Source organism: Convolutriloba macropyga, chromosome 15, assembly GCF_964194025.1.
Source record: "Convolutriloba macropyga chromosome 15, txConMacr16.3, whole genome shotgun sequence".
NCBI lineage: Eukaryota > Metazoa > Xenacoelomorpha > Acoela > Convolutidae > Convolutriloba > Convolutriloba macropyga.
In genome coordinates this window covers 40419080-40445824 of record NC_134482.1, presented here as the reverse complement: position 1 = coordinate 40445824, position 26745 = coordinate 40419080, and the positions used below count along the sequence as shown (strand labels likewise).

The 26745-nt window shown below is 34.6% G+C and overlaps 1 protein-coding gene across 1 annotated transcript in view; it reads left to right on the top strand.

Annotated features, from left to right (window-relative positions):
- LOC142354190 (uncharacterized) overlaps window positions 1-26745 on the top strand; it is a 51030-nt gene that overhangs the window by 349 nt on the left and 23936 nt on the right. Inside the window, exons 2-7 of the mRNA XM_075406447.1 lie at window positions 13934-14008; window positions 14702-14776; window positions 17539-17622; window positions 20484-20567; window positions 22781-22861; window positions 25390-25558. Coding sequence (XP_075262562.1) covers window positions 13934-14008; window positions 14702-14776; window positions 17539-17622; window positions 20484-20567; window positions 22781-22861; window positions 25390-25558 — 568 coding nt within the window. The remainder of the gene's footprint in view (window positions 1-13933; window positions 14009-14701; window positions 14777-17538; window positions 17623-20483; window positions 20568-22780; window positions 22862-25389; window positions 25559-26745) is intronic.

Here is a 26745-nt window from a genome sequence, read left to right as displayed (position 1 = left end):
TTTTGAATAGTTACATTCTTTTTTGTTAAGGCTATATAGCAGAGAGGGCCGAGATTCAATCTGAACAGCTGATTTTAAAAAAGTCCCTCTATTATTGTTTAAGTGACAGTATATTCCAAAGGAAACAATTTGTACTGACCACCAAGACTTTTTGCTGAATTTTCATAATCCCTAAAAGTTATTTCAATTTTTTTTCTTCTTTAAGGTCTTATCACACGCCCTTTTTATCCTGAATATCCCTGGGCGCTTCATCTTTCTACGCATACTCTTGATTCGCATATGATTATTTTTAATATTGTTTCCAAGTGTAGTCATCATATTACTCTTTGAACCACAACATATTCTTTGCATATCAATATTACGCCAAAATCTCCCGAAAAATTTTGTAGAAAAGGTTTCTGGTTTAAATTTAGTTGTAAACAGAAAAAGCCTACAGAATAGGGAACAGAGATTCTTGGAATGGCCCTAATCATAGATGTGGTGTCTACGCAAACCAAAAAAAATTGCATACCAAAGCAAAGACTGAGTTTTTTCAAACACATAATTTCAAAAATAAGGTTCTTAACAAAAGTTTGGTTTCATACTTCTCCAAGTAGGTTATCTGAATCAAGGAATAATCATTTTTTCATCGGGAATCACTAAGTTAAACGTAAAAATTGTCTTCATACTTACTACATTATCGCTTGTGGTGTCCAATGGCAACTAAAGGGAAACTGTCCACTTCAAGCAATCTACGCTCGGCTGATTTTCAAATAACAACGGTCGTTTAGCACAAGTGTGTTTTCTTTACCTCAAATTTATTGAACGGCCGCAATTGAACTAAAAAACCAGTTGCGCATAGAGAATCTTACATCTCACAAAGTGTTGATTTGACAAAATATCAATTGTCCAGAACCTTGTTTTTCTTGATATTTTTCAAGCTGCTTAGAGTTCGAGGCGATGAGTGTTGATTTGATGAACTTCGAAGCGTTAGTTTCCGTTCAGAAATTGTGATTGGAACTGAAGCAAAAACAATATGATGAGACCCGAGTGAACAATTTTCAAATTTTGAGGGAAAAAAATGCTGGATTAGAGCTTATATCTGTCCGAAAACAAGTACTGATGTGGCTGATTTGGCTATTGAAACTTAAAATTCGGCGCTTACTTAGGAAAGGTTTCGTTTGTATAACGTTAAATTTTAAACAAGGACAAACTATGATTAATCAAGGCTGTTCTTTTGTCTTCATATAAACATAACATTGGGCGTTCATTGAACTTCTCCAAAAATGCGCTATTAGCATAGGTTGCACTGAAATTTCTGTCTTTGAAAATTGGATAAAGAATTATTGAAATCAACAGAAAATGGACAAAAGTGTAGCTCTGAATCCTTATCTTACAACTGACATGTCCAAAGTGCTCTGAATTCCTAATAAAATAATTGCTTCACCTGTTTCAGTTCTGTGGTTTCCACAAAACTGAACAAAAACGACCAAAAGTCTAATATGCAGCCCGACTTCAAGAGTATAGTAGTTTTTGTTCAGAAAAATATACAAAACAATCAAAATAAACCATCCAGAACAAACCATGTCTTTAAAATCGAAACAATTTAAGACAAAGTAGTGTGTCATTTTCACAATAGACAATTTGACATAATTTAACACAAAACTTCTCAATAAAGACACAATTTGAAAAACACTGTCCAATTCAAACAATATATGCTCGACGTCTTTCAAATAAATACCAGCCATATTTCTGAACCTCAAGTTTATCATTGGGCCGGAATTGACTGCACTATAAGTGGTGATTCAAAAAAATTAAGCGCAGTTTGTCCAAAAAAAATTTTGCAAATTTTGATATGTTTTTATTTCTTCCAGCTGCTTAGAGTTGGAGCCAATGAATGCTCACTTTATGAACAGTAACCTTAGTTTCTCTTGGGAAATTGCGATTAGAACAAAAAACAAACTGACAAGAACCCGAGTGAATGATGAATTAGAGCTTAGATCTGTGTAAAAACAATTACTCATGGTGCTGAATTAGCGATAAAATCTTAAGATCCAGCGTAAATTTATCAACAGCCTAGAATAATATTTTGGTGAAAAAATATAAACAATGACAAACTATGTTTTAATATGTTTGATTTGTTCCTTAATTTGTTTTCAAATAATATAGCGCTTGAAATTCGGTCCTTTTCTTCAAGCACGCTATTAGGACACATTGCGTTGAAGTTTTTTGCTGTCATTCATAATCAATTTTTTTTGCAACTAAGAATTCAGAATTTTTTGGAATTTCGAAAAATCAGTTTCCATTTAACAGCAAACAAAAACCGCACAAAATATGTTTTGTGAAAAATCAGTCGGATTTCGTTTAAAAATCTCTGATTTTTTTTCAAAATAAGACCTAGAAATCAAAAAATGTGTCTGGGGTTTTGGTCCTTAAGTTTTATGTATCAATGTTTATCTCATTTTACTATGTTGGGATGATAAAATTCCAATCTAAAAACCTACTATCAATTTATCGAAGCAATTGAAAATTGAGAATATTTCGTTAACTTAAGTTCGAATCATAAATTCATAAAAATGAGAAGCATTGCTAAAGAAATCTCAACCTTTTTACATTACAAAGTAGACAAACATGCCCAAAAATATTGAAACCAGTTTAAACAACAAGCAGGACAGCAAACTTTTAAAGCAATAATCAATACTTCATTCATCAAAGTAGGTCAACGTTGAAACAGTTGTCAATCACAAAAAAACAGGATTTTGATACAATAATATTGGAACAAATATTTAGCAAAAATCATCTTTTTAATTGTTAGGTAATTGTATTTAATTGTTCCATCTTCAGAAATTGACATCAAAATAATAAGAAGCAATGCTTTGACAAAAATTCCAAGACTTTCAATAAAACTGAGCTAAAGAAAAGGATTGCATCAATACTTTAACAATAACTGATTTAACAAAAAGCTGCGAATTCCACTTTTCAACTGTTTCCAATTTTCTTGGATAACTTAAAATGAACAAACTAGCCTCTATAAAAGTTGGTGACACAAAAATTGTCCAAATAAAATGAAGTCCGTTCATAAAACTTTCCAATATATAGAGGGGGAAGGCAGATGTTTCAGCTTATAACACACACGAAACAATCAATAACATCATTAATTGACAGTTTGAAAAATCAAAGAACTATTATACTACGAAGAAAAACGAGGCTGCTCCTAATTCAAAACAAAAGTGGACATTTTTAAAAGCAGTACTCAAACAACAAGTTAGAGTAATAGTTTTTCTATAAAATACTATACAAAGATCTTATTCATTTCCGCTCATACGTGTATGAAAGATGCTTGAATTATTCTGTCGTCATAAGACGTCGATAAACATAACTTTTTTCTGTCTTGTGCAAAAAAAATTATGCGGATGTGCAATAAAATTATTTGGAATCCAGTTTGATGAGAACTGGAGTAATCAATTTATTGAAACGTAGTTTAGCACTCACAAAAAAACCAAAATAAAAACGGCTAGATTTTCGAAATTAATTGCCTTATTGATTTAGGTTGTTAATTACACATTTAATTTAAGAGTTTATTGCCTTTTAAGGCTAGTTTTTTATCATAATTGCTGCTACATTCAATGAAACAATTACTCTCGCAAATATTACACTGGTTAGAGGAGGAAGCGTTGTCTATGGAGCTAGTGGGGAAGTTGAATTCCACAGCATTGTTGCTGACAATGTCGTCTTTTTTAAAAAAAAATGATACTGCAAATTCTAGGTCAGGTGTTTCCCAATCTGTTGCTCTTTCACTGTTTGACCTGTCTCATACAACAGAATTTTCATTGTCTTGAATCTTTCAGAACTTGAGCTTAATTTTCAATGTTTTCCACCACCGGATGAATCTTATCACTTCCTATAAAAAAGTTTCACGAGGCAACGAAAATTTTTGTAGTGGAAATTTTGAAGTGTTCTTGTTCCGTCAATCAAAATGTAGCGATTACTATAAAAGGCTGAGAGCCATAGGTTATCGTTTGAAAGGGTTTGTGCTGCAAGTTTTTGTAATAAATTGATGTGTTTTCAGATAGGAGTGCGCTGCCAATTTCATGCTTATTGTTATCGTTTGCATGTCGAAGTAATTTTTGAGCTGCTCTGATCATTCATTTCCGGACGTTCTTCAGCTACTAATCAAAAGAAAACGCAATCAATTCATGGAATATAAATCAAAACAAATCCAGTCACCTTATTGATTTATCATAGTAATCAAAATTTTAAGATATTCACTTAAAAAGTATCACTCTAGAGCGTTTGTTTTAATGCATATAAACTCCTGAAAATAATCCACAGCAAAAAAGTTTTCTAACTTTGGGACAACACGCTTCTTCGTTGTACAAAACGTGTTCATTTGCGTAATCTTACAATTGAAGTATATAAAAGGAAAATTTCTGTTCCCTTCATCGTTTAACGTTCGAGTTTTTAACAGTTAGATCGATATAACAAACTGTCAGCATCACTATAGAGGAGTCAACAATAGAAGGGGAGCACATGTTTCTATGCTGAAACCAGTTAATGTAATATTTGTTTGGATCAAAATTTGTAGCCTCTACAACAGTTTGTCTGAACCAAAAAGATTTCGGGGGCAAGGAGTTAGAGCAGCCATATTCTCGTCAAAAACTTTGAGTTTGTCAAACTCAAAGTTGCCTGAATATATTATGATTCTTCATGAGACTCTCGTTTGCTCAATAGCCATCAGTGACCTTTGGTTTTCCACTTGTGACATGAACGGCGTTTTTCATTAGTTTTAAGAATTTTTTTCAGACCTATTTGAGACCGTTTATCGTTGAAGCCACTTAGACCGCTACAGCACAGATACACGATGGACTTATTTTGATATGGCGTAAGCACAAATATACTATAGATTTTTCTAAACACTAGCCCAAGACTAATATTCAACTTCAACAGTTTGCAGCGCGTAGTTTTCTCTATCAAGGACAGTGTCTAAGAGTTTTGCAATTCTGCAACGTGGTAAGCTAGTCCTCTCGCAAGTTTACTTGGTAGTCACACAGCCAGTAATTTTCAGCATTTTTTTCATGCGCTAATTCTTGATGACATTCATATGAGCTTGCCGGGTAATGTAAGTTGTCTTCCAAAAGGTAAACCACGGTACTATCGTCAAGAGAAGTCGGAGTCTTAGCCGGTGTATTATCAAAAATCAACGTAATATCTGACTGAGGGAGTTCGTTATTCTGCATGCCGCCAGCAAATAGGTTGTTGGCGTCCACGCAGAAGCCAAGTGTTGAGGTTTCTGAAGAATCATAATCTTGCAAAATTCTGTTGGTGGCCATAGACCCATGCATCTAATAACCTTGACGTACGCCCCTAAATAATGTTCCTAGTATCATACAGAGGTGCTCTCGTTTTGTAAGCAACAATACTTCCGCTTTAAATTTTCTTTAAAATGCTTTCTAAGTTAAAGTTGGTAGTACATGAAAATGTGTTCAATCGAATTTGTTTGCGGAGAAGTTGAACGCTCCGTGGAATTTAGGGAGAGACCAGATTTACACAGTGTTCAAGTTTATCTTATGTGTAAACTTGTCTTGTTAACTCTTATAACTCAGCGTGATTCACACCTCCTTCGCATGAACGATGTTTTCCTGTGTAATAGGGACCGAGTTCAATCTAGGGGAGCGTTTCAAAATAATGAAAATATATAAAACCAGAGGTTCGATGTTGTTGTTTGAGCTGAATAAACGACAATGAACTGAAAATTAATAGAAAATTAAAATGTAAATAAAATAGTCGACCACAATTATATCAATCGAATTAGTAAGAAATCTAAAGAAGAAAAAAAATTAGCGCATGTTCACTCGCATTTCAGTTTCAACTTTTTTCCAATTCTACCACTTCATCACAAAAAGACAACTATTACAGTTTATCAGGATTTGCCATATGCAAAAAAGTTTGAAAAAAGAGGTTTTCTATAAAAAGATAAAAATTTCACCTGCTCATTTTTTTTTCAATAAAGAGATGCCTTACTGAAATTTTTCGTTTTATTGCAATATAATGAAAGGCAATATTCTCCAACTGCTTTATTGTTTCCAAAAAACAACGTGTCAACAATGGAAGGTGTCGTACTCTACTTTATTAGAGTAGTGATTCGTGGTGCGAGTGTGCGTAGAAATTATTACTTAGTGATTCGTGGTGCGAAATCTTGATTCAATTTGTTCGCACTTACTCGCCGAGCGGAATTCAAGAAGAGAAATTGATGAACTGATTTTGAATTGCAAAGTTAAAGAGAATGAAGATTAAGGAAATATGCAGCACTTGTAAACAACGTGAATGCGTGATCAGACATGTCTGATCACGGGGCAGGAAACCAAGCAGAAAGTTAACAACAGATAACAAGACGCGAACTGAACAAAATATGAAAGGCAAATAAATGAACTAAATTTAGGGCACCATATAAGATAAACAGCATCAAGCAAATTAATGAATAAAGATACATCAGGTATCACATACCCCTTGCATCGAGAAAGAAAAATGTGAAATACAATTTTTTAATGTATAAATAATAACAATATTTACAAATTAATACGAGGTCCCCGGTTAAATAAATAATAACGATATATTTACTGGTTATCATAGCTAAAAATAGGTTATTAATAAATTATGAAATGTTTTGCAGTTTAAGTACAGTTTAGATATCCCACTCATCGTTATCAGATTGTTGTTCTTCCGCCTCGAGTACCGTCATTGATTGTACAAGCGTGGGTGTAGCTATCTCTAGTAAAAGGTGGATTACGTGGGGCGGATGGTGACACGTGACCAATAAGAGGGGAGATATTTTGCTCTTCCGGCTGGTTTTCGGCTATTTGTTGTACCGACTCTACAATCGAATCGGGTGGGGGTTGAACACTTCCCACATCTCCCGCTCGGCGGGGTTGTTTTGGTGGAGGCAGAATGGTAGAGTTGGGTGGAGAACCTTCAAATCCATAATATGATGGACTGCGCCTATTACGATCTGATGTGCGTGTCTGTTGTGCCGCCAGGACCGGTGTAGTAGATGAGGACGACGCGGGATATTCGCTATGCGAATTTGTCATAGTTGCCGGTTCTTGATTTCGCAGGGCAAGAAAGTTTGGAACTTTCGGAATTCGTCCCCGCATCGCGCTCGAAATATTCGATTTGGACGACGATACCCCGCTGCCCAGTTCTTTTTTCCTGTGATTCATTTTCTTATCCCCTTTCTGTTTACGAGTAAATTCCTTGATGTGGCTGTGGATAAGTTATTCTACGATCTTTTCACCGGAATGAGGCCCTCTACGGTCTGCATAAGCTTTTAGGGGAGTTTGTCGCTCCAACTTGGTGCCGAATTTCGCAATATCGCTATTGCGCACTGTCACAATCGGCTTTCCGGGTTCTTTAATGGTGGATGTTGTTGGGCTGACCTTTAGGATGTGCGAGCCCGGCGTAAGTACTTCGTACAATCCCTCGAGGTTGTTTTTGGAGCGTCTCTTGCCATGCACTTTCCGTGCGAGATTAAGCTCCACCGCACGTTCCTTCAGGGGAATGGCTCTTTAGGAAACGGGATTCTCCATCAGTACTCGCCTTTTCTCTCTCTTTCGCTTCATTCGATGCCCGGGTAATGCCAATCTCCACCACTACGATATCCATTCACCCACTTGTCATCAGGGAGAATTTCTTCCGGCATCACTATGTCCTCGTCTAAAAAATGATTTATAATATTTTTATACGTTAGATTTGACAAATTAGGCCTGGTTGCTATCACGCTTAGCAGTGTATTAGGTTTTCTTCCAAAGTGTGCTTCGAAAGGCGAGGTCTTTGTTGTTCTTTGTTTACATATTCGCAGTTGATGTATTATTAACTTTAATGCATGTTTTACATGAAAAGCGCGTGTAGGCAATTTCTCCTCTTTAATACATGCAAGTCGATTCTTAATTGTTTGAGTCAGTCTTTCCACCAACCAAAAGCACGATGGTTTTTTACAGGAGCTTCAATTATGTCGATATTACAAAATGTCTTTACTTGATTTCCGACTAAACATTTGGCTTGGTCTAAACGGATAGATCTTGGAATTCCATAAATTTCAATGTACATGTCCAAAAACTTCAAAACGTTTGGACCGTTAGCTTTATCGTAGATATATGCAGTAGGGTATTTAGAAAAACGATCAATTGCTGCCAGAAAGTAAACTTCATTACCCTTTTCATCAAAAATTGGACCTCCAAAATCAATTCGAATTTCTTGATTTGGCTGTACACATGGTATGTGTGGACTGAATTGCTTAGCGGGAATAACAGATTTAAGATTCTTACCGATCGCCGTGCAGGGTTTGCACTCGGTGGCTTTGACGAAGTTCGCGGTGCATGTATGCCACCAGCAATGTGTGGCCATACAAATCATTCCCCAAGTGCCTGGGTGACTAGCGTGAATATCGTCGGTTAGCGCCTCGCGTAATACGTTAGGGATTGCCACTTTCTCGTCAATGCAGACGCACCCGGAACGCACGTGGAGATCCCTCCAACAGGAATGGATATAAGGATTGAGAGCTTTTAGGTGGCTCTCAATATTAGTCAAAATACAGTCCCTGACCTCCTTTAGTACTGCGTCCTTGCTTGTTAGAGAAGCGATTAACGCCTTGTTGAAATTTTTCGATACTATGTAATCGAACGTCGGAACATGCGGACTTGGGGTTAGCGGAGTGCTTGCATTTGATGAAGGGGTTGGGGAGGTAGGTGTTACATCAAGTGGTGAACTTGCTTCGCGAGGGTTACTTGTAGATTCAACTTGTTGATTCGCCGTCCGGGAGTTGCTTAGTGATTTTGATCGCTGACTTGCGGGGCGAGTTGCATTTCCACTTGTGGATTGCTGTTCTGCTGCGCGGGAGGCATCATTAAATCGAACGCGAGTTATACGCTTCTTAGAAGGCATTTTATTTGTAATTTTATTGACGAATTTTAATTCAGGCAATGAGTAATTAAGATTTGAATTTTGAGAGTTAGAAAGATGCGGCTGTATTGTAGGGTAGCAAGAGGCAAAAAGCACTGATTTGATTTTGTTGATGACTTTTAGAGATGTTTGAGGAATGTGATTTAAGTGGCGGGATTTGTGATTGAATAATTTGCGGCTTGTTTTCGTGGTGCGAGTGAATTGCTAAAGATATGATTGCTGACGCGAGTTGCGTGTGTGCGAATTGAATTTATTGATTTAATACTGGCCTCAACTTTAGATGTGATTTGTAATGCGGGACTATATGCCTCAATTTTATGTGTATTTTGCAATGCGAGGTTGTGGTTTGTTAACAAATGATGTAAATGTGATGTTGAATGTGTGATATTTAACTCTAATGCGTTAATGGATTTGGAAATTAACTTTAGTTTTGCAACAATAATTTCCTCGTCGTATGCAGAAACTTTTTTAAGTTTTTTGAGACGGCTTTCAAGAAATGTAATCAACCAAACCATTTCTGCCCCGGGAACGTGTTTGATATCAAATTGAAAAGGAAGTAGGCGATCGACCCAGCGGGTCAATGTACTGTTGTATGACTGATTAGATCTGTTCTCTTTCATAATTGAGAGAAGTGCACGGTGATCTGTAATCACTTTAAAGTGTTTTCCGTACAGATAATTTTTAAAATATTCAATTGACCACTCTACACCCAAAATATCAAGTTCATTTACACTATAACGTTCTTCACAAGAATTTAAAAACCGGGAAGCAAATGCGATTGGTTTCCACCCATCTACTGTTAATTGTTCAAGAGCTGCACCGAGGCCGGAATGGGACGCATCACATTTTACGCGTAATTCGAGTTGCGGCTTGTAGTGGCTATTTGCGGTTGCGTTCGCAATGCGATTCTTATTTTCTGTAAAACAGTTCTCATGTTCCAATGTCCAGAGGAATTTGGAAGACTTTTTCAGTAGTGGTCGGAGAGGATGACTTATCTGAGCGAGATTAGGAATAAATTTTCCAAATAATGAACTGATCCCAAAAATGAACGGAGCTTCTTTAGAGTTTTTGGCGCCTCGAGTGCTAAGATCGCAGCTGTTTTACTTTCGAGGGGCGAGATACCCGATTGTGAGATATGGTATCCACGCCAATCAATTTCTAATTTTCCAAAATGACATTTGGGGAGGTTTATCCTAAGATTTTTTCATCTAATCGTTGGAGGCATTTTATGACATAGCTTTTGTGTTCATTCAAAGATCCTTTACTAACTATCAGAATATCGTCCAAAAAACAATAAGTATTTTGTAAGCCAATCAGAGTGTAATCCATAGCTTTTTGGAATTCAGCTGGCATATCAGTAAGTCCATAAAATCCTGTTTGAAATCTATAGGTGCCAGTCATATCGCCGCTGATGATATTGAAATTACAGTGCTTAGCTGTATTAGCATCCAAATTTAACTGACTGTACGCGTATTTTAAATCAATTGTAGAAAAATACGTTGTGTTTTGCGGCGAGCGGGTGCACTTATTTGTTGAGATATAGATTCAATTAACGTATCAATGATCGGCATCTGATATTTATTCTTGTGAATGGCTTTGTTTAATACTTTTGAATCCAGTGCAAGCTTTATCGTTTGGTCTTTCTTTACCGTAACTACAATGGGTGATATGAAATGTTTGTCAGGGCAACTGACAAGTTTTACGATGTGTTTTTCGGCTAGCAATTTCGTAAGTTCAGTAATGACCTTGTCTTGAAGATTAATAGGAATTCGTCTACCTTTTTGATGTCTAGGTTGAAAATCTTTGTGAAATTTAGATTTTGCTACATTACTTTTTGATCTTCCAATACGTGATATCAAACCAGGAAAAGATTTGGCTATCTGTTCTTTAAATTCGGGAGATGCAATGTTGTTGACACGGTTTCCTTTTAAAAATGTGGATTGAGTTACTGCAAGTCCAAGTTGTTCAAACAAATCACGACCTATTAAGGACTTTAAACCGTCGGCTACAACTGTGAAGGTGGCTGAATCACATACCCAGCCTTTGCTTGTTATTGGGGCTTGAATCTTCCCTTCAACTTGTATGGGTTCGTTTGAGAAAGTTCGCAATTGTGGGGGCACCGTTTCATCGATCCAGAATGCACGAGGGCTGCTTTGTACCACCTGCGACGCGAGTGAGCAGTTGAGTACACTACACGCGCTCTCAGAATCCACGAGTAGTGTAGTGTTGATATTACCAATCTTGAGAGGCATGTTGAGTGGTTCAACCTTCTCTACGGCAGTCTCGATCATCGCGACTGTATTATCTTCCTCTCCACTACTGTAATCCGATTCGTAGAGTTTAGCTGGTTGGAGAAAATTCACAGAGTCCTCTGGGTGTGGCTTTTCTTCTACGACATGTACCATCTTTTTCTTGGGATCCTGTTGCTTTGTATTCATGTTCTTTTGTTTGCGGCAGACTTTTGCAAAGTGGTTTAAGAGCCCACAATAATTACACGTTTTCCCCTTCGCAATGCATTTTTCACGATGATTTGGGAGCCAAACACCGCCGCAATTTGAACAATAAATTGTCGAACGATTGTTTTGTTTGGAGGGATTATTTGTATTCTGCCAATACGGTTTTCGTGGATAATTGTTGAACTGAACTGCATTAACATTTGCAGGAACAACGATCATGTTGTGCTGCTGTATCTGATGTTGATTCCGCATCCCGAGTACCATATTCATTGCTAGCTCTAAAGCCTGCCGCGGTTCAACAGTTTGTTTTGGAAGCTCTTTTTGAGTTTCAGGATCTATCAGATTAGTGATGAAGACATCTCGTATCAGGGTCTCTTCTTTATTCTCAAAGTCGCAATTCTCAGCCAATTCCTTCAGTTTACCGTAGAAGTGTTCTAGAGTTTCCCCCGAAGTTGTTTTTTAATCAGGAAGACATGACGATCGAAAGTTATGTTACCTGGACGGATGAATGCTTCCTCCACGATCTTCCAAAAGTCAACAGTAGTGAGAGTGTCGATAATGATGTGCGGGTTCTTACAATTGAAAATGCGGCGGTCTTCTATCCCAATGCTTAAGTAGAGTAGGGAAACTGTTTTGCGATCTGCCAACGACCACGGTTTATCTCCACACATGATACCCACTTCAATGAGTCGTTGGCATTTGTTTTGCTAGTTCATCTTTTGTTGCGCGTTGCGTACGTTCCTCTCCCTCTCTGATTGTGCGGAGGCACCCACTATTGTCACTTTGTAAATAGGCTCGAGGGGAAGTTCTACCATCTCAGGTTTAGGCCCGAGTAGCGTATCAAGAATGATATTTTTTTTGCCAGCAGTGCCAATTTGTACTGTACTCTCCATTTCTCCCAGCGAAGAGGAGGATCGGGTGTAGGTTTGTCCCAAAAGGCGTCAATTCCAAAGGGTGTTCGTTTGGTTGCTGACTACGCCATGTCGTACTCTACTTTATTAGAGTAGTGATTCGTGGTGCAAGTGTGCGTAGAAATTATTACTTAGTGATGCGCGGTGCGAAATCTTGATTCAATTTGTTCGCACTTACTCGCGGAGCGGAATTCAAGAAGAGAAATTGATGAACTGATTTTGAATTGCAAAGTTAAAGAGAATGAAGATTAAGGAAATATGAAGCACTTGTAAACAACGCAACGTGAATGCGTGATCAGACATGTCTGATCACGGGGCAGGAAACCAAGCAGAAAGTTAACAACGGATCACAAGACGCGAACTGAACAAAATATGAAAGGCAAATAAATGAACTTAATTTAGGGCACCATATAAGATATACTGCATCAAGCAAATTAATGAAAAAAGATACATCAGGTATCACAGATGGATCAATTAGTGATGAATAATTACTCAAAATATTGGAACACCTTCAACAATAGAAATCTAAATAGAAGAAACAAAAAAGCACCAGAACCTACTTCAACTCATATTACAAGGAACAAAAAATCTTGTTCCTAAAACGATCTTTCAAATAGAAAGTTAAACCAATTTTTTGCCTTGGATACCAAAATTTGAATTCAGGTGTTATGTATTGAAAAAAAACTCTCCTGGAAAATTTTTAGCTTCGCATCAGCAGACTTTTAGTTCATTTTCGATGACAATACGGATTTTCTCAGGATATTTATTAACTTAATTTACTCTGGAAATTTCAAATCTGGTGCTTATCAATTAAATTTCTCTTTTAGCAAGTAAATTTGCAGCACCCTGTTCCTCAAGATCAACAAGATTTTGACGATGAGCATTGTTGTCCAGTTTTTAACTCAATATTACGAACTAAAGGGCCCTGTCAAAAGGTTTGAACTGTAAAGATTCTTGCCTCTTCTTTTCAACAAACTTATCTTTGAAAACGTAAAACGATTCTTAGAAGAGGAAGGTGGTGACAAAGGAACGATTTATAAAAACTGTTGTCGAAAATTGTATTTCTCATATGTCACCAAGTTCTTCAAAAGCGCAACGCTGATTTTAAAAAGTAAGCAGGAATGTGGCTTTGATTTGTTCATCGCCCTACTGTGTCAAAAATACCTCAATTTGTGGCAATTTAATTAGTTACTTAGGTTTCAACTGAGAGATTTTTTTTGAAATTTACTTCGTAGATTTTACAGTTTGCGCTATTTCCGCTGATTTAATTGAACAATTTTTTTATCATAAAAAAGAGAAACCAGAAAGACGATCTAGAACTGAAAAGATCTAGAACTGATGTTGAAGGATTTTTGAAAAGTGTGTATACACTTTGTGTTCAAATCCTTTGAGGTAAATATTTTTTAAATATGAAAAAGGTGACATCAGAGTGAATACTTTGGTAAGATTTAATGTGTCAATGTCTTACATTGTAATGCGATTTCCAAGAAATCACTTCAGTCACTATCTGGTAGTTGTCTGCTTGAACCCAAGGTTATGAAATCTCAAAAACTATGGTTGACAAGAAGTAAGGCAAACCAGGAACAATGTTCACACTGTTTATGGATTGAAATGTTTCCTTTGTATTTCTAGGGGATGGTGGTTGCCATCAACGTCAGTTTCACCATGGTGGGACAAGGTTCCTACTTCTTCTACATGGGATCCAAAGTAAATGAATTAAATGAAACAACTACATCAAAAGGTTGATTTAGTGCATCAAAATTTTGGAAGTATAAGAAAAGCAAAGGTCAGTTGTCGTTATCTTGGCTGAATGAATGACAATAAACTGAAATTTCACGAAGCACATTGTTGATGAATGAAAAAGTACGCTGGATTGTGGCTTTCGGCCTTTCATGTTTTTACTGTGTAATATAAACCCCGACTTCTCGCACTTCGATTATTATTTTAGTTTTCAACTGAGAGACTCTTTTAATTTCAACCCTTGCCAAAAAACCTTTTCTGCGTTGGTCTGACACTTTGCACTATTTCTGCAGATCAAGTTGATCATTTTTTATCTTAAAAAAGCGGGAGACCAGAGAGATGATCTATAGCTGAAAAGCTCCAATTTGTTGTTGAAAGATTTATGAAAAGCGTGTATACACTTTATCTGCATATCTTACGAGGTTAAAAAATTTTCAAATACAAAAAAGTGACAACAGAATGAAAAGTTTGGCAATATTTAATGTGGCAGTATCTCAAATTGTAATTAAATTCCCAGAAATCACTTCAGTCACTATCTTGTAGTTGTCTTCTTGAACCCAAGGTTACAAAATCTCAAAAACTACGGTCTGCAAGAAAAAAGCAAATCAGGAACAATGTTCACAATTTTTATGGATTGCAATGTTTCCTTTGTATTTCTAGAGGATGGTGGTTGCCATCAACGTCAGTTTATCCATGGTGGGACAAGGTTCCTACCTCTTCTACATGGGATCCAAAGTAAGTGAATTCAATGAAAGAACTACATCAAAAATTTGATTTAGCGCATCATTAGAATGGAAGTATAAGAAAACCAAAGGTCAGTTGTTGCTATCTTGACAGAATGAATGACAACAAATTGAATTTTCACTAAGCGCTTTAATGATAAAAGAAAGGTACGCTGGAAGGTGGCTTTCGGCCGTTCATCTTTTTTAAAGTGTAATGAAAACCCCGAACTCTGGCATTTCGATCATTTATATAGAGTTCAGCTGAGAGACTCTTTTAATTTCAACCCTTGCAAGTTAAAACTTCAGCGTTCATTTGACACTTCGCACTATTTCTGCAGGTCTAGTTGATTATTTCTTTTATAAACGAAAAATTGGAAAACCAGAAAGTTGACTTATATTGTGTAAGTGTAACAAAACCAAAAGTCAGTTGTCGTGATCTTGGCTGAATGAATGACAATGAACTGAAACTTCATGAAGACTCGATCAAAATACTAAGATGTTCATAAATTATGTTTAAAAATGCTCATAATGATCAAAATGAAGAAATGTTAACTGCTTTAGATCCATCACCTTAGTAAGAATTTCTTTGTAAGGCATGTCCAGTCGCATTTCAATTTCAGTCCAATTTTTTTCCAATGTTTTGTTTTTTATCACCTGAAAGATAAAAGCAATTATAGAAAATGTGCATTAGTGTTTGTCATACGCGTAATAAAGCTTGACAGCGAACGGGATTTTCTATAAAATGATAAAATTTAACTTGCTGCAATTTTCAACGAGAATAATTCTCTACTAAAGTTTTTTTGTTTTAGTGAAGCCCTATAAAGGAAGCAGCAAAGCATTTGAAAAATTAATAATTCAAATTTGAGAAAACGTGAGATGAGAAACGTCCGCTACTGTCTTGTTTTTTTTTTCAAAAAATATGTGTCAACAATGGAGTGGTCAATCGAAAATGAAAAATCCATAACGATTTTAACCATGATAATTTAAATCCATAATAATTTAAACCACAATACTTCAAAGAAAACATAAACCACGAAATGATCAAATCAAAAGAGCGGGTTGCATTAGAGAGACAAACACAAGAGTTTAGATCTTAATTCATCTTATAGTATAAAAAGAACAAACTTTTCTTGTTTTTAAAGTGATTCTTCAAATTAAAAAATTTCAACTTAACTTTTTGTCATGGTTATAGAAATTTGATTTGATATTTTGTGGATTGAAAAACAGAAGCTATCCTGGAAAGTGTTTTTATATCAGCTAATTTTAGTTCAGTTTCAGTGGCGATTCGGATATTCTCAGGATTTTCTCTGCAACCTGCTGGACTCTCACTTAATATCTTGTATTTAGTTTTCTCTTTTCCACTTCGCCAAATAATTTTGATGAACATTTTCCTGAGTATGATTTTCACAATGAGCTTTGCTGTCCAGTTTTTAAATCTGTATTATAAACTAGGGCCGCTGCCAAAAAAGAACTGTTAAATTCATCTTGCCTCTTCAATTCATTTCTATTCAAGAAAAGTATCTTAGAACTCGCAAAACAGATATTTGCGAGGAAAACTATGGCGACAAATGAACAGTTATATAAATTGTTAATTGAAAATATCTCTTGAAAAAGAACCTGACGCTGGAATGTAGCGTTCAGCCGTTTAAATTTCCACTGCGCCATATATACCTAAAATACTTCACTTCATGTGGTAACATAGTTTTCAGCTTAGTGCCTCTATTGAAATCAACACTTTCAAAAAATTTTTATTAAAATATTCGATCAGAACTAAATGAACAGCTCTTTTATAATCAAAAAAATTTTGGAAACAAAATTCTGTCCGAAAAACTCCTATCGATGTTGATTGATTGATTAAAAGCTTGTATACACATTGCGTGCCAATAGTACTGCTCTACAATAGACTGATCTACTCTCAACCCTTCAAATCAACTGCTCAGCTAAATTTTTTTGCACTGCGTTATGTAGATTTGTTGAACCTTGTTCATCAAGATTAATAGGATTTTCACCATGAGCATTGTAGTCCAGATTTTAACTCGATATTACGAACTAGGGGCCCTGTCAAACGAATTGAACTATATAGTATCTTGACTCATCAATTCAACAAACTTATCTTCGAACACGCAAAAAGATTCTAACAAGGGGGAATGCGGCAACAAAGGAACAGTTATGAAAACTGTTAATCGAAAATAGTCTTTCTCATTTGTCGCTAAGTTCTTAAACAAGCGCATTGTTGATAAAAGAAAGTGACGAATTTGGCGTTCGGTCATTCATCTTTCTACTGTGTCATATGTAGCACTAGTTTTGCACTTCAAACAGTTTTATAGTTTTCAACTTAGAGACTCTTTTAAACTAAGCTCTTGCAAAAAACCTTTTCCGCGTTGATTTGACACTTCGCGCTATTTCCTCAGATCTAATTCAACACTTCTTTTATCGTCAAAGATGGGAAACCAGAAAGATGATATAGACCTGAAAAGCTCCATTTTGATAATGAAAGATTTATGAAAAACATGCATACATTCTGTGTGTAATTCCTACGAGGTGAAACATTTTCAAATATTTTCAAAACATGAAAAGTTTGTTAATAGTTTATGTGGGATTATCTTACAGTGTAACGAGATTATCAACAATCGACCTAAAACCTAATGTCTGCTCGAAATTATGGTTATTAAATCTCAAAAACTACGGGTGACAAGAAGCAATGCAAATCAGGAACAATATAAAAAACAGATGGAAAAAAATTTATGGATTGAAATGATTCCTTTGTATCTTTAGGGGGTGGTGGTTTCCATTGACGTCAATTTCACCACGTTGGGAGAAGTCACCTAACTCTTCTTCGACATGGGAACGGGATCCAAAGTAAGTAAATTAAATGAAGGAATCTCATCAATAGATTGTAGACAAAAGTTATAGCAAAAAAGCCGCCAATTCATTTACAGATTTTTTCAATAGTGTTTTGAATAAAGTAGCTCCTAAAAAATTGGAGAGCCAAAACTAGCCCGAACCAAGAGAAGTAGATGTCTAAAATTATATCAACGTTTACTAGCTGATGTTTCTGCTTATAACACGAACGATTTATCCACAAAGACCACTAACTCACTCAAGGCGAAAACGGAAAATTTCAAATGCAAAAAAAAAAACAAACAAAAAGTGAAAAAATGGCATTTCCCAAATTCGGAACATAAATGTTATTACAGAAGATGAACAATGCCCGATAACATAATATAAACAATTGTTTTTCCGGATTATGTTATCAAAAAAGAGTGAGAGAAAAAGTAGAAATACAGAATTTCGTTTATGGATCTTTCAACATTAATAACCTATCAACGTTAATAACTGAACATATTCAGTTGGCATTGAACGGATTAATATCAAACAGACGCAGATGGAACAGCAGTTTACAAAAAATGCGATTGAATCAGAACACTTTAGATCAATTCAGTGGCATCAATCCTTTCTGCATATTTGAAAAGCTTCTACTGCCACAAAGAAGCATATAGTAAAACAAAGTTAATCAAACGAAAAGTTTGTTTGAATAATTTAGCTTATTATCATTTCATTTTTTGTAACATTGAAAGGTTTAACTGACAGCATCCTTTCATAAACAGAATTAAAGAAACAAAATTGGAAGAAAAAAAATGAACTGTTACTATATTTCTTTATAGATTTAAGGCAAACCTTCAACTCAGTTTCACAAACATTTTTTCTCCAAAACATTGCAAAGTGCGAACTTGGTGTTGTATCTAAAACTAAACCGGAATGATTTTGTAGAAAACAATGCCTTGGAAATCAAGGATTTTTTATTCAAATTGTGTTATAATTAACATTGAACAGTCTCTTAAACAGCCCGGCGCACAGACACACAACTTCCACGCCAAGTTAACGACAGATCTTGGATTCCCACATCATCTTTTCCAAGTCTACTCACGATATTGGATTTCCCAAGAACCACATCATGGTTGCCAAGATCTTGACAAAACTTTGCGTAATTTTCTAAGAATAAATCTTCCTCGTTTACGTTGTATCACTCGGAGGGAGCCAAAAACCCATAAAAATCATTTGTGAAGTAGTTTTGAAGCAAAGCTGCTTAAAGAAAAAAAAAGTATATTCGGATGACCACAACATGATTTCTAAGATCTTGGAAGATCTTTGCATGATCTTACGTGATTTTTCAAGTCGCAAAGCATGTTCTTAGCTTGCGGTTTAGCATTTTTGCGATGCAATAGAACCTAGAACAATTAATTCCTAATGTGCAGGAGAGATGTGTAGTCCTAAAGCCCCCTGATTTTTATATTTTGCACTAACAATTTCTCAGAAAAGTGAAAACTAAAGAAGTTTTAAAATTCACAGATCGAACATATATTATAGCTCTAAAACATTGTTATAAAAAACACTTTTTTTTCAAATAAACCGTTAAATATTGTATAGAGTACAATGACACTCACTGAATTTAGATAAAACCTAGGTTATTTTTGCATGAAGATCAATTCCACATATATGAGTTTCAGTTTAATGTAAATATGATAAAATCAAAGGTCAGTTGTCGTTATGTGAGCTGAATGAAGGATAATAGTTTAAATTTTATTGAAGAGTTAATCAAAATCTTGAGAAAAACTGCGACTGCGTGGGTCAATCGACTTAGTCAGAAATCAAATTTTGCTAAGAACAAGAATTTTTTAAACCCTTTTTCCAGTAGCACTTCATTTTCATTTCAAATTTCTCCCAATTTGCAATTTTCATCACCTCAGAATAGGACAGAAAAAACAGGTTTTTCAGATTCCCCTATGCGTAAAACAGTCAGATAGTAAACTGGATTTTCTAAGAAATAAAAAAAAATTTACTTGCTGAACTTTTTATTAAAACTTCTCTACTATTAGTTTTGTTTTAACTAAGCAGTATTAAAAAGCTGACAAATGTTCAACATGTAGCCAAGAAATCTTCGGAAAACATGGGGTGGGAGGCAGTTCCCCAACTATCAATTTTTTTCTAAAAATAATTGTGTCAACAATGGTGTGACTGGTCAGTAGAGAAAAATTTCTCAAAAAATTGGAATAATTTACAGATGGAAATCCGTAATGTAGAAATACGAACCAATTTCAGGTAGAAATAACCAACCAAATGATCAAAAAGCAAAAACTAATGTTTGTTAGATAGACAAGTACAAGGTGTTAGAACCTAATTCTACTAGTAGTATAGAAACAAACTTTTCATATGATCATAAGGCAATTATTTAAATGTAAACAAATATCAAAATTATGTCATGTTTGCATAAAAACTAGCAATAAAAATTACTAATAAAAATTTTTGTGTTAGAAAAAGAGAAGACCTCGTAAAGAAATTGTCAGCTTTATATGAGCACAATTTAGTTCATTTTGGTGACAATTCAGATTTCAACAATTTTCAAGAACTTGTTCGAGTTTCGATCCTTGATATCTTTCATTTAGCTCTTTACTTCATTTTCCACTGTGCCAATTGCATTTGATGAACATTATTCATCATAATGATCAGAAGTTTCACGGTGAACAAGGTTATTCAGTTTTTTACAAGTAAACTCAGATTAACAAACAAGGGCCTCTAATAAATAGGTAGAATAGTTTCAAATATGGAACAATTGACAACAGAACAAAATTTTTGGCAGCAGTTTATGCGGCATATATCTTACGATGAAATAATGCGGCTCAAAATTATTATTTATTGAATTATTTCCTTTGTATATTTAGGGGTTGGTGGTTGTCATCAACGTCACTTTCACCATGGTGGGAGAAATCTTCTACATCTTCTTCTACTTGGGCACTTGATCCAAAGTAAGTGAAGCAAATAAAAAGTTGCATAAATGTATTGCCAAAAACTGCAAATTCAGTGCTTCATTATTTTCAGAAGGTTTGGAAAATATATTGAACAAAATATCTCCTATAAATGTTAGAAAACCAACATGTAGTCCACAGAAAAAAATGAATATCTATAAATTTACCAATTTTATTTACGAAAAACATTAATTTTACGGGGCGAACTTTAGGGCACTTTTTTCTGCTTATAACACATACAAAAAAAATGAATAAATACCACTAATTGATTCAAATCAAAACAAAAGAAATTTAAATGCAAAACAAAAACAAGAAGTAAAAAGTAACTTATTTCCGAAAATCCGAACAATGATGTTTTTATGTAAGGTGAAAGCAAGCCGCTAACACAATATGAACAATTTTTCTTTCCAGACATCTTTCAAATGACATCTTTATTTCACAAACAAAATCAATTGACAAAATCATTTCAAGGAACAAAATGAACTGTTCTTACTTTTCTTAGATTGAGTGCAAACCTTGAACACAATTTCTTAAATAAGTTTTCTCGAAAACATTTAAAAGTATATGGATTGGGTGTTGGATCTAAATATATAATGGAATGGTTTCTATTCAATATGAACCCATGCCTTAAAAGCGGAACTATTTATCCAAATTGAGTGAAAATTTACTACGGTCGGTTTCAAGAAACAGTCTTCAGTCCCTGATTTTTTTGGGGAAAAGCAAGAATTTCTAAAGTTAGAACATGGCACATATTTGAATTCATTCCAAGACAGATAAAAACCTGAATAAAAAATTTAACAAAATTTTTCGAGAAAACCGAAATTTTTTTAAGCGGAAAAAATAAGCATTGATAAAACCAAGGCTATTTTTATGCGAAAAGATCAGTTTCATATCAATGAGTTTACATTTAATTTAAAAAAATTTTTATAAAAAGAGGTCACATTATGTTAATTGAGTTGAATGAAAGACAATAAATTGCATTGAATGACAGTAAACAATCCACCTACCTATTAAGACATGTAATATCGGTAAAAACAAGATTCTTGTGCTTGTGAAATCGCATACCATTTGTAGTAAATTTAATCTATAGTCTTTGCCCGCTTTTCATTTCAGATAAAAAAGATAGAGAAAATGCGGTATTTATTTTCTATAAGCGTTCAAAAGTTTGCCATTACTAGGGATGTTTTGCTGAAAGACAAAATTATACCTGCGAAAATTTTCATTAAAAATCTCTGAGCTCATTTTTTGCTGCTCTAATGCAGCCAACTAAAAATATTTGGAAACGTGAGATGAGTGGAAATTCCCCAAATGTGAAGTTTTTTTACAAAAAATATGAGTCAGCAATGGAGTGACCAATCCGTAACTTATTCAAAAAGCAAAACAGCTTACCAATAGAAATCTGGAAAGAAGAAACACAAAAAGGAAAACTTAAACTTATTAGCGAAATGATCAAAATACAAGAGCGCATTCCAAAAGATAGACAAGCACAAAGTTTTCGAATTTAAGTCCACTAGTAATATGGAAGCAAGTGCTTCAAATTTTAAAAAGCTATTCTCTAAATGTAAATGTTCAAAAAAAATTTAGTCATGCATATAGAAACTATTATTGAAAATTTTGGGATAAAAAAGAGAAATTCTCCGGAAAAAATTTCAGCACGTTTTCATTCATTTTTGGTAACAAATCGGATTATCCCACGATTTCTTCACCCAATTGTTCGAGTCTCGATCCTTGAGATCTTGTGTTAAGTGTATTTTGTTTTTTCTTGTTTCACTGGGCCATATGCATTTGATGAACAATGAACAAATCAAAATTTTTGATGAGAGCTAATTTAACACTTCTTTTACCATGAAAAATGCAGGAAACCAAAATAGTGATTTTGAGCACAAACTCTCCAGTTTAATTTGAATGATTTGCAAAATGCTTGATCACACTTTGTGAGGCAATCCTGCTAGGTAACTTTTTTCAGGTATGAAAAATTAGACAAGAGATTGGAAAGTTTAATAACAGTGTATGTGGCAATATCTTAAAATTTAATGAGATTTTTTCAGCAATGGTTTCTATCAGGTACTCATCTGGTCAAAACCATGTATATCAATTGACACGTGCTACGGGAATTAGGCAGCAATGCACGGCTTTTTTCATAATAATGTAGTGCTGCCGGAACCATTTTCATAGTCATTAAGGAATGAAATGTTTTTTGTTTGCAACTTTAGGGTATGGTGGTTGTCATCAACGTTACCTTCATGGTGGGAGAAAGCTTCTACAGCTGCTTCCATGTTGTCATGGGATCCAAAGTAAGTGAATTAATTGAAAGACTTCATCAATAGGTTGAACACAAAAATTTCAACATAAAAGATGCTAACTCAATTTTCTCATTTCTTTCAGATTTTTGTTAATAGAGTGTTAAACAACCTAGCTCCTATAAAAGCTGGAGAGCCAACAGCTGCCCCAAGTAAAAAAATGGTTGTCTTCAATTTTACTAAATACAATGTATAGAAAACATCGATTTTTTAATATTGGAAGGAAAAGATCAGTTTTTTCGGTTAATGCAGATACGAAATTTTTAGAAACACCACTAATTGAGTTTTGAAAAACAGAATTATTCCTTATACTCAAAAAATATGCGACAGAGCTCTTCACTCGAAGCAAAAAATGAAAATCATAAATGCAAAACACGAAAAGGATACAAAATTAACGGCATTTACACGATTCAGAACAATGGTGTTTTTTTAAACATAAAAACAAGCCACTAACACATTAGAAACTTTTGTCTTACCGGGTTTGGGATTGTAAAAGGAGTTATGAGAAAATGTTAAAATGCCGAATATCAGCATAACCATCTGTGATTTATATTTTTAACAAGAGAAAAAGTTATCGATTGTAATTGACCAACTACCACAGAACAAAACATTGTCGCAAGTGTTTTTCCATATGTCATCAAAAGGTACGTGGAATTCCAAAGACCATAAAACTGAACTGCTTGAGTCAGAAAACTATAGCTCAACCGCAGTGGCACCAACTCTTTCTGAACAAATGAAAAGTGTCTACTCTAACAAAAGTGAGAGCTTGTAAAAACGTAGTCATAAAAAATTAATCAAGTTTTCTGAAAAACGAAGTTCCAAATGACAACGTCATCTCATAAAAAGAACCAAAGACTAAACTAGTAGAACAAACTCTATTCCTCGCAGTTCTCTTTTGAAAACGTTACATTGTACGGATTTGGCTTTGGGTCAAAAACAATGCTACAAAGAATTCTATCAAAATGAAACAAATGCTTTACAAAAAAGAATAGTTTAATCAGGATGGTTGATAATTAACAATGTACCGTCCTCAATCCCCTGGTCTTTATAAATTGTATCGCAGTTTTCTGGGGGGAAGTAAATAAAAAAGCAGTAAATATTGAATTTGACAAATGGCACATATATTATATCTTATTCCAAAACAGATCAAAATTGGTCAGCATTTTCCAATAAAAACTATTGTTTTTTGAACAAAATCTGGTAACACGGATCATAGAGAAAACCAAGGTCATTTTGCCAAAAGATCATTTTCACATCAGTGAGTTTTAAACTAATTAAAATATAAGAATACCAAAGGTCAGTTTTCAATGATTGCGCTGAATGAGTGAGAATCTACTGAAATTTCATTAAGAGTAAAATAAAACGTTGACATAACGGGCGACTGCTATTTGATCAATCTGCTGAGAACTACATCTAATACCGTAAAGCGCAAAAAAAATTTAACTGCCTGTCTTCCGTGCAATTTTTATCAAATTTTTGCCAGCTTCGTCACTTCAGAGAATAAAGATACAAATGGAATGTGGGTGTTAAGATTTGCCAAAAATGTTTGAAAGCTGAAATTTCATCAAGAAGTTTTCATCACTGAAAATTTTTGTGTGAACGAGGCAATATAAAGAAGGCAGTCAAATTTTTAAAAAAGCCTTGCATATTATTCGAAAAACATAAGATGAGAAAAAATCTCCAACTGTCCTGTTCGTTTCCGAAAAATATTTGTCAGCAATGGAGTGATCTATAAGTAAAGATTTTCTTCGCGAAAAATTCAAAAAACTTACCAATAGGAATCTGAAAAAAGGAAACAAACAAATTAACGAAAAATTAATTAGCGAAAAGATCAATTTACAAGAGACAGACAATTCCAATACACAGTCAAGCACAATGGTTTTAAATTTATTTCTACTGATTTTATAAGGATCAGACGGAAGCAACCATGACCTCCAGCTAGGGAGAATGTTTACATAATATTAAAACCAACAAACGATTGTATTAACAAATATGAAAACAGTTACCAACCAAATGGACACAATCAGTAGTTTAATTATTGCCTCCTTAGTTAGCCCTAATTGCTTTAATAACTCAAAAAGCTGTTTTCAAATCCAAATATGTGGGGGATTAAGCAGAAATTGAATTGGACGGTGCACAAGTGAAAAATATCCCATCAAATTTTCCTCTCGGATGTTTTATTGGCTCAAAATTGGTTGTAATGTTCTGCCTTAGCTTTTTCTTAGCAGGTTGTCCCAAAAATGTACCAATTTTTAAGTGCTAAAGATTTATATAGTGATGTCATGTCCTATATAAGAACACATCACTTGTAAGGGGGGTAAATAAAACACTTGAGAGTCCAAAACAAATTAGGTCACGAAATTTTACCAAGGTTCTGTTAGAAGTTTTTGCCTATCATGATCTGCTCAAAATGTTTCAACGATTGCAAGATGAATCGGGACTTTGCATGTCTTATCATGCTGTTCCAAGTTTCGATTCAATGGGAACATAAGACCAACGCAATTACTTGGTTTTCGTTTCAGCGGCGACGAGCTACATGAGCCCAAAAATTGGTGCGAAACAGTTAATGTTCCTGGTTGGTGGTGTCCTCCTGGTACTCGTACATATGAACAACCACCCATTGAATTTGATCTTGCTGTCGACAAATGGGACGAAAAGGCCAAGGTGGAATTCCAGTTGGAATTGATTGAGGTAAATATTTTTTAGTTTTATAAAAATTCAGCGCTTTGGCCGTCAATAAATGCACGCTCTTTAAATGCACGCAAAAAAAAATTCCTATCACTAATCACCGAAAAATCTTTTACGAACCAAATGTTTCGCTTATTCAATGTTCATCATATACGTTGCAATTCCCTATTTCTATACAACCTGATGAGTCTTTCAAAACCACGTTTCATTATTTTTTGTTTTTTTTTCATTACCCGAACAAGCCACAAGGCTGCTTGTTTTTCATCATCAGTCTGGACTTCGAACAGCTGTAAACAAAATTGCTAAGCTTTTGTTTTGAATTTGACTTCATTTTCAAATTACAATTTACATTTTAGCTCACTAGTAAACTATTTGAGAAATCATTTATTCTACAAAATTACAGAGAGAGATTTTTCAAGATTAGCGGTTGATTCATTGGCGAACATTTGTTAGATTTGAGGTTCTTAGCAGTGAATATTTTCTCAACTGCTAATCCGATGAAAAAAAATCGCACTAAATTTTTCTCGGCATGTACAGCATTGAGAGTAAATCTTAAATTATGTCTCGCATTGGCACTGTCTCAACAAAGCTTCTTTTTACGACAAAAAACGCTAGTGCATCAGCAAAGACTATTGTAAGTGCGTTGTGGAAGAACCGCAAAACAATTTAAAAACTATTGTTGTAAGATTTCAAAATCTTGAAAGATACTACATAAATTTTCCGTTTTTAAAGAAGAAAAAATGCAATTGTTGCAAAGTTATTGAGAACTTTGAACATTTTGCGACCATAACCCCCTCCCCCTATCAACGAAATATTTTGCAAAAAGAAAAACCTAATTTGCAAATAGTTTCATGGAAAAAACTCTCTCAATAATAGTTGAGGATTGAAAAAGCCAAAATTCAAAATAGCAATTTATTAAGATTGCTGATTAGAAAACTTGAGCATAAATTATTTTAAAAACAGATATTAGTTTCATTCTATTTCGTCACCGATGTCAACAGAAATTCACGCCTGCGATCGCATTTTTGATGTAATGACTAAATAGTAATAAACTGTTAATTGTTAGAGTTTTCGAAAGCCAGTGAAAGTAATGTTTTTTTGAAAAACAACATAAAATTTTATCTTCAATAAATCATTAGTTTAAAAATATTGAATTTAATATCAAGACACACGGAAGGTTTCGTAAAAGT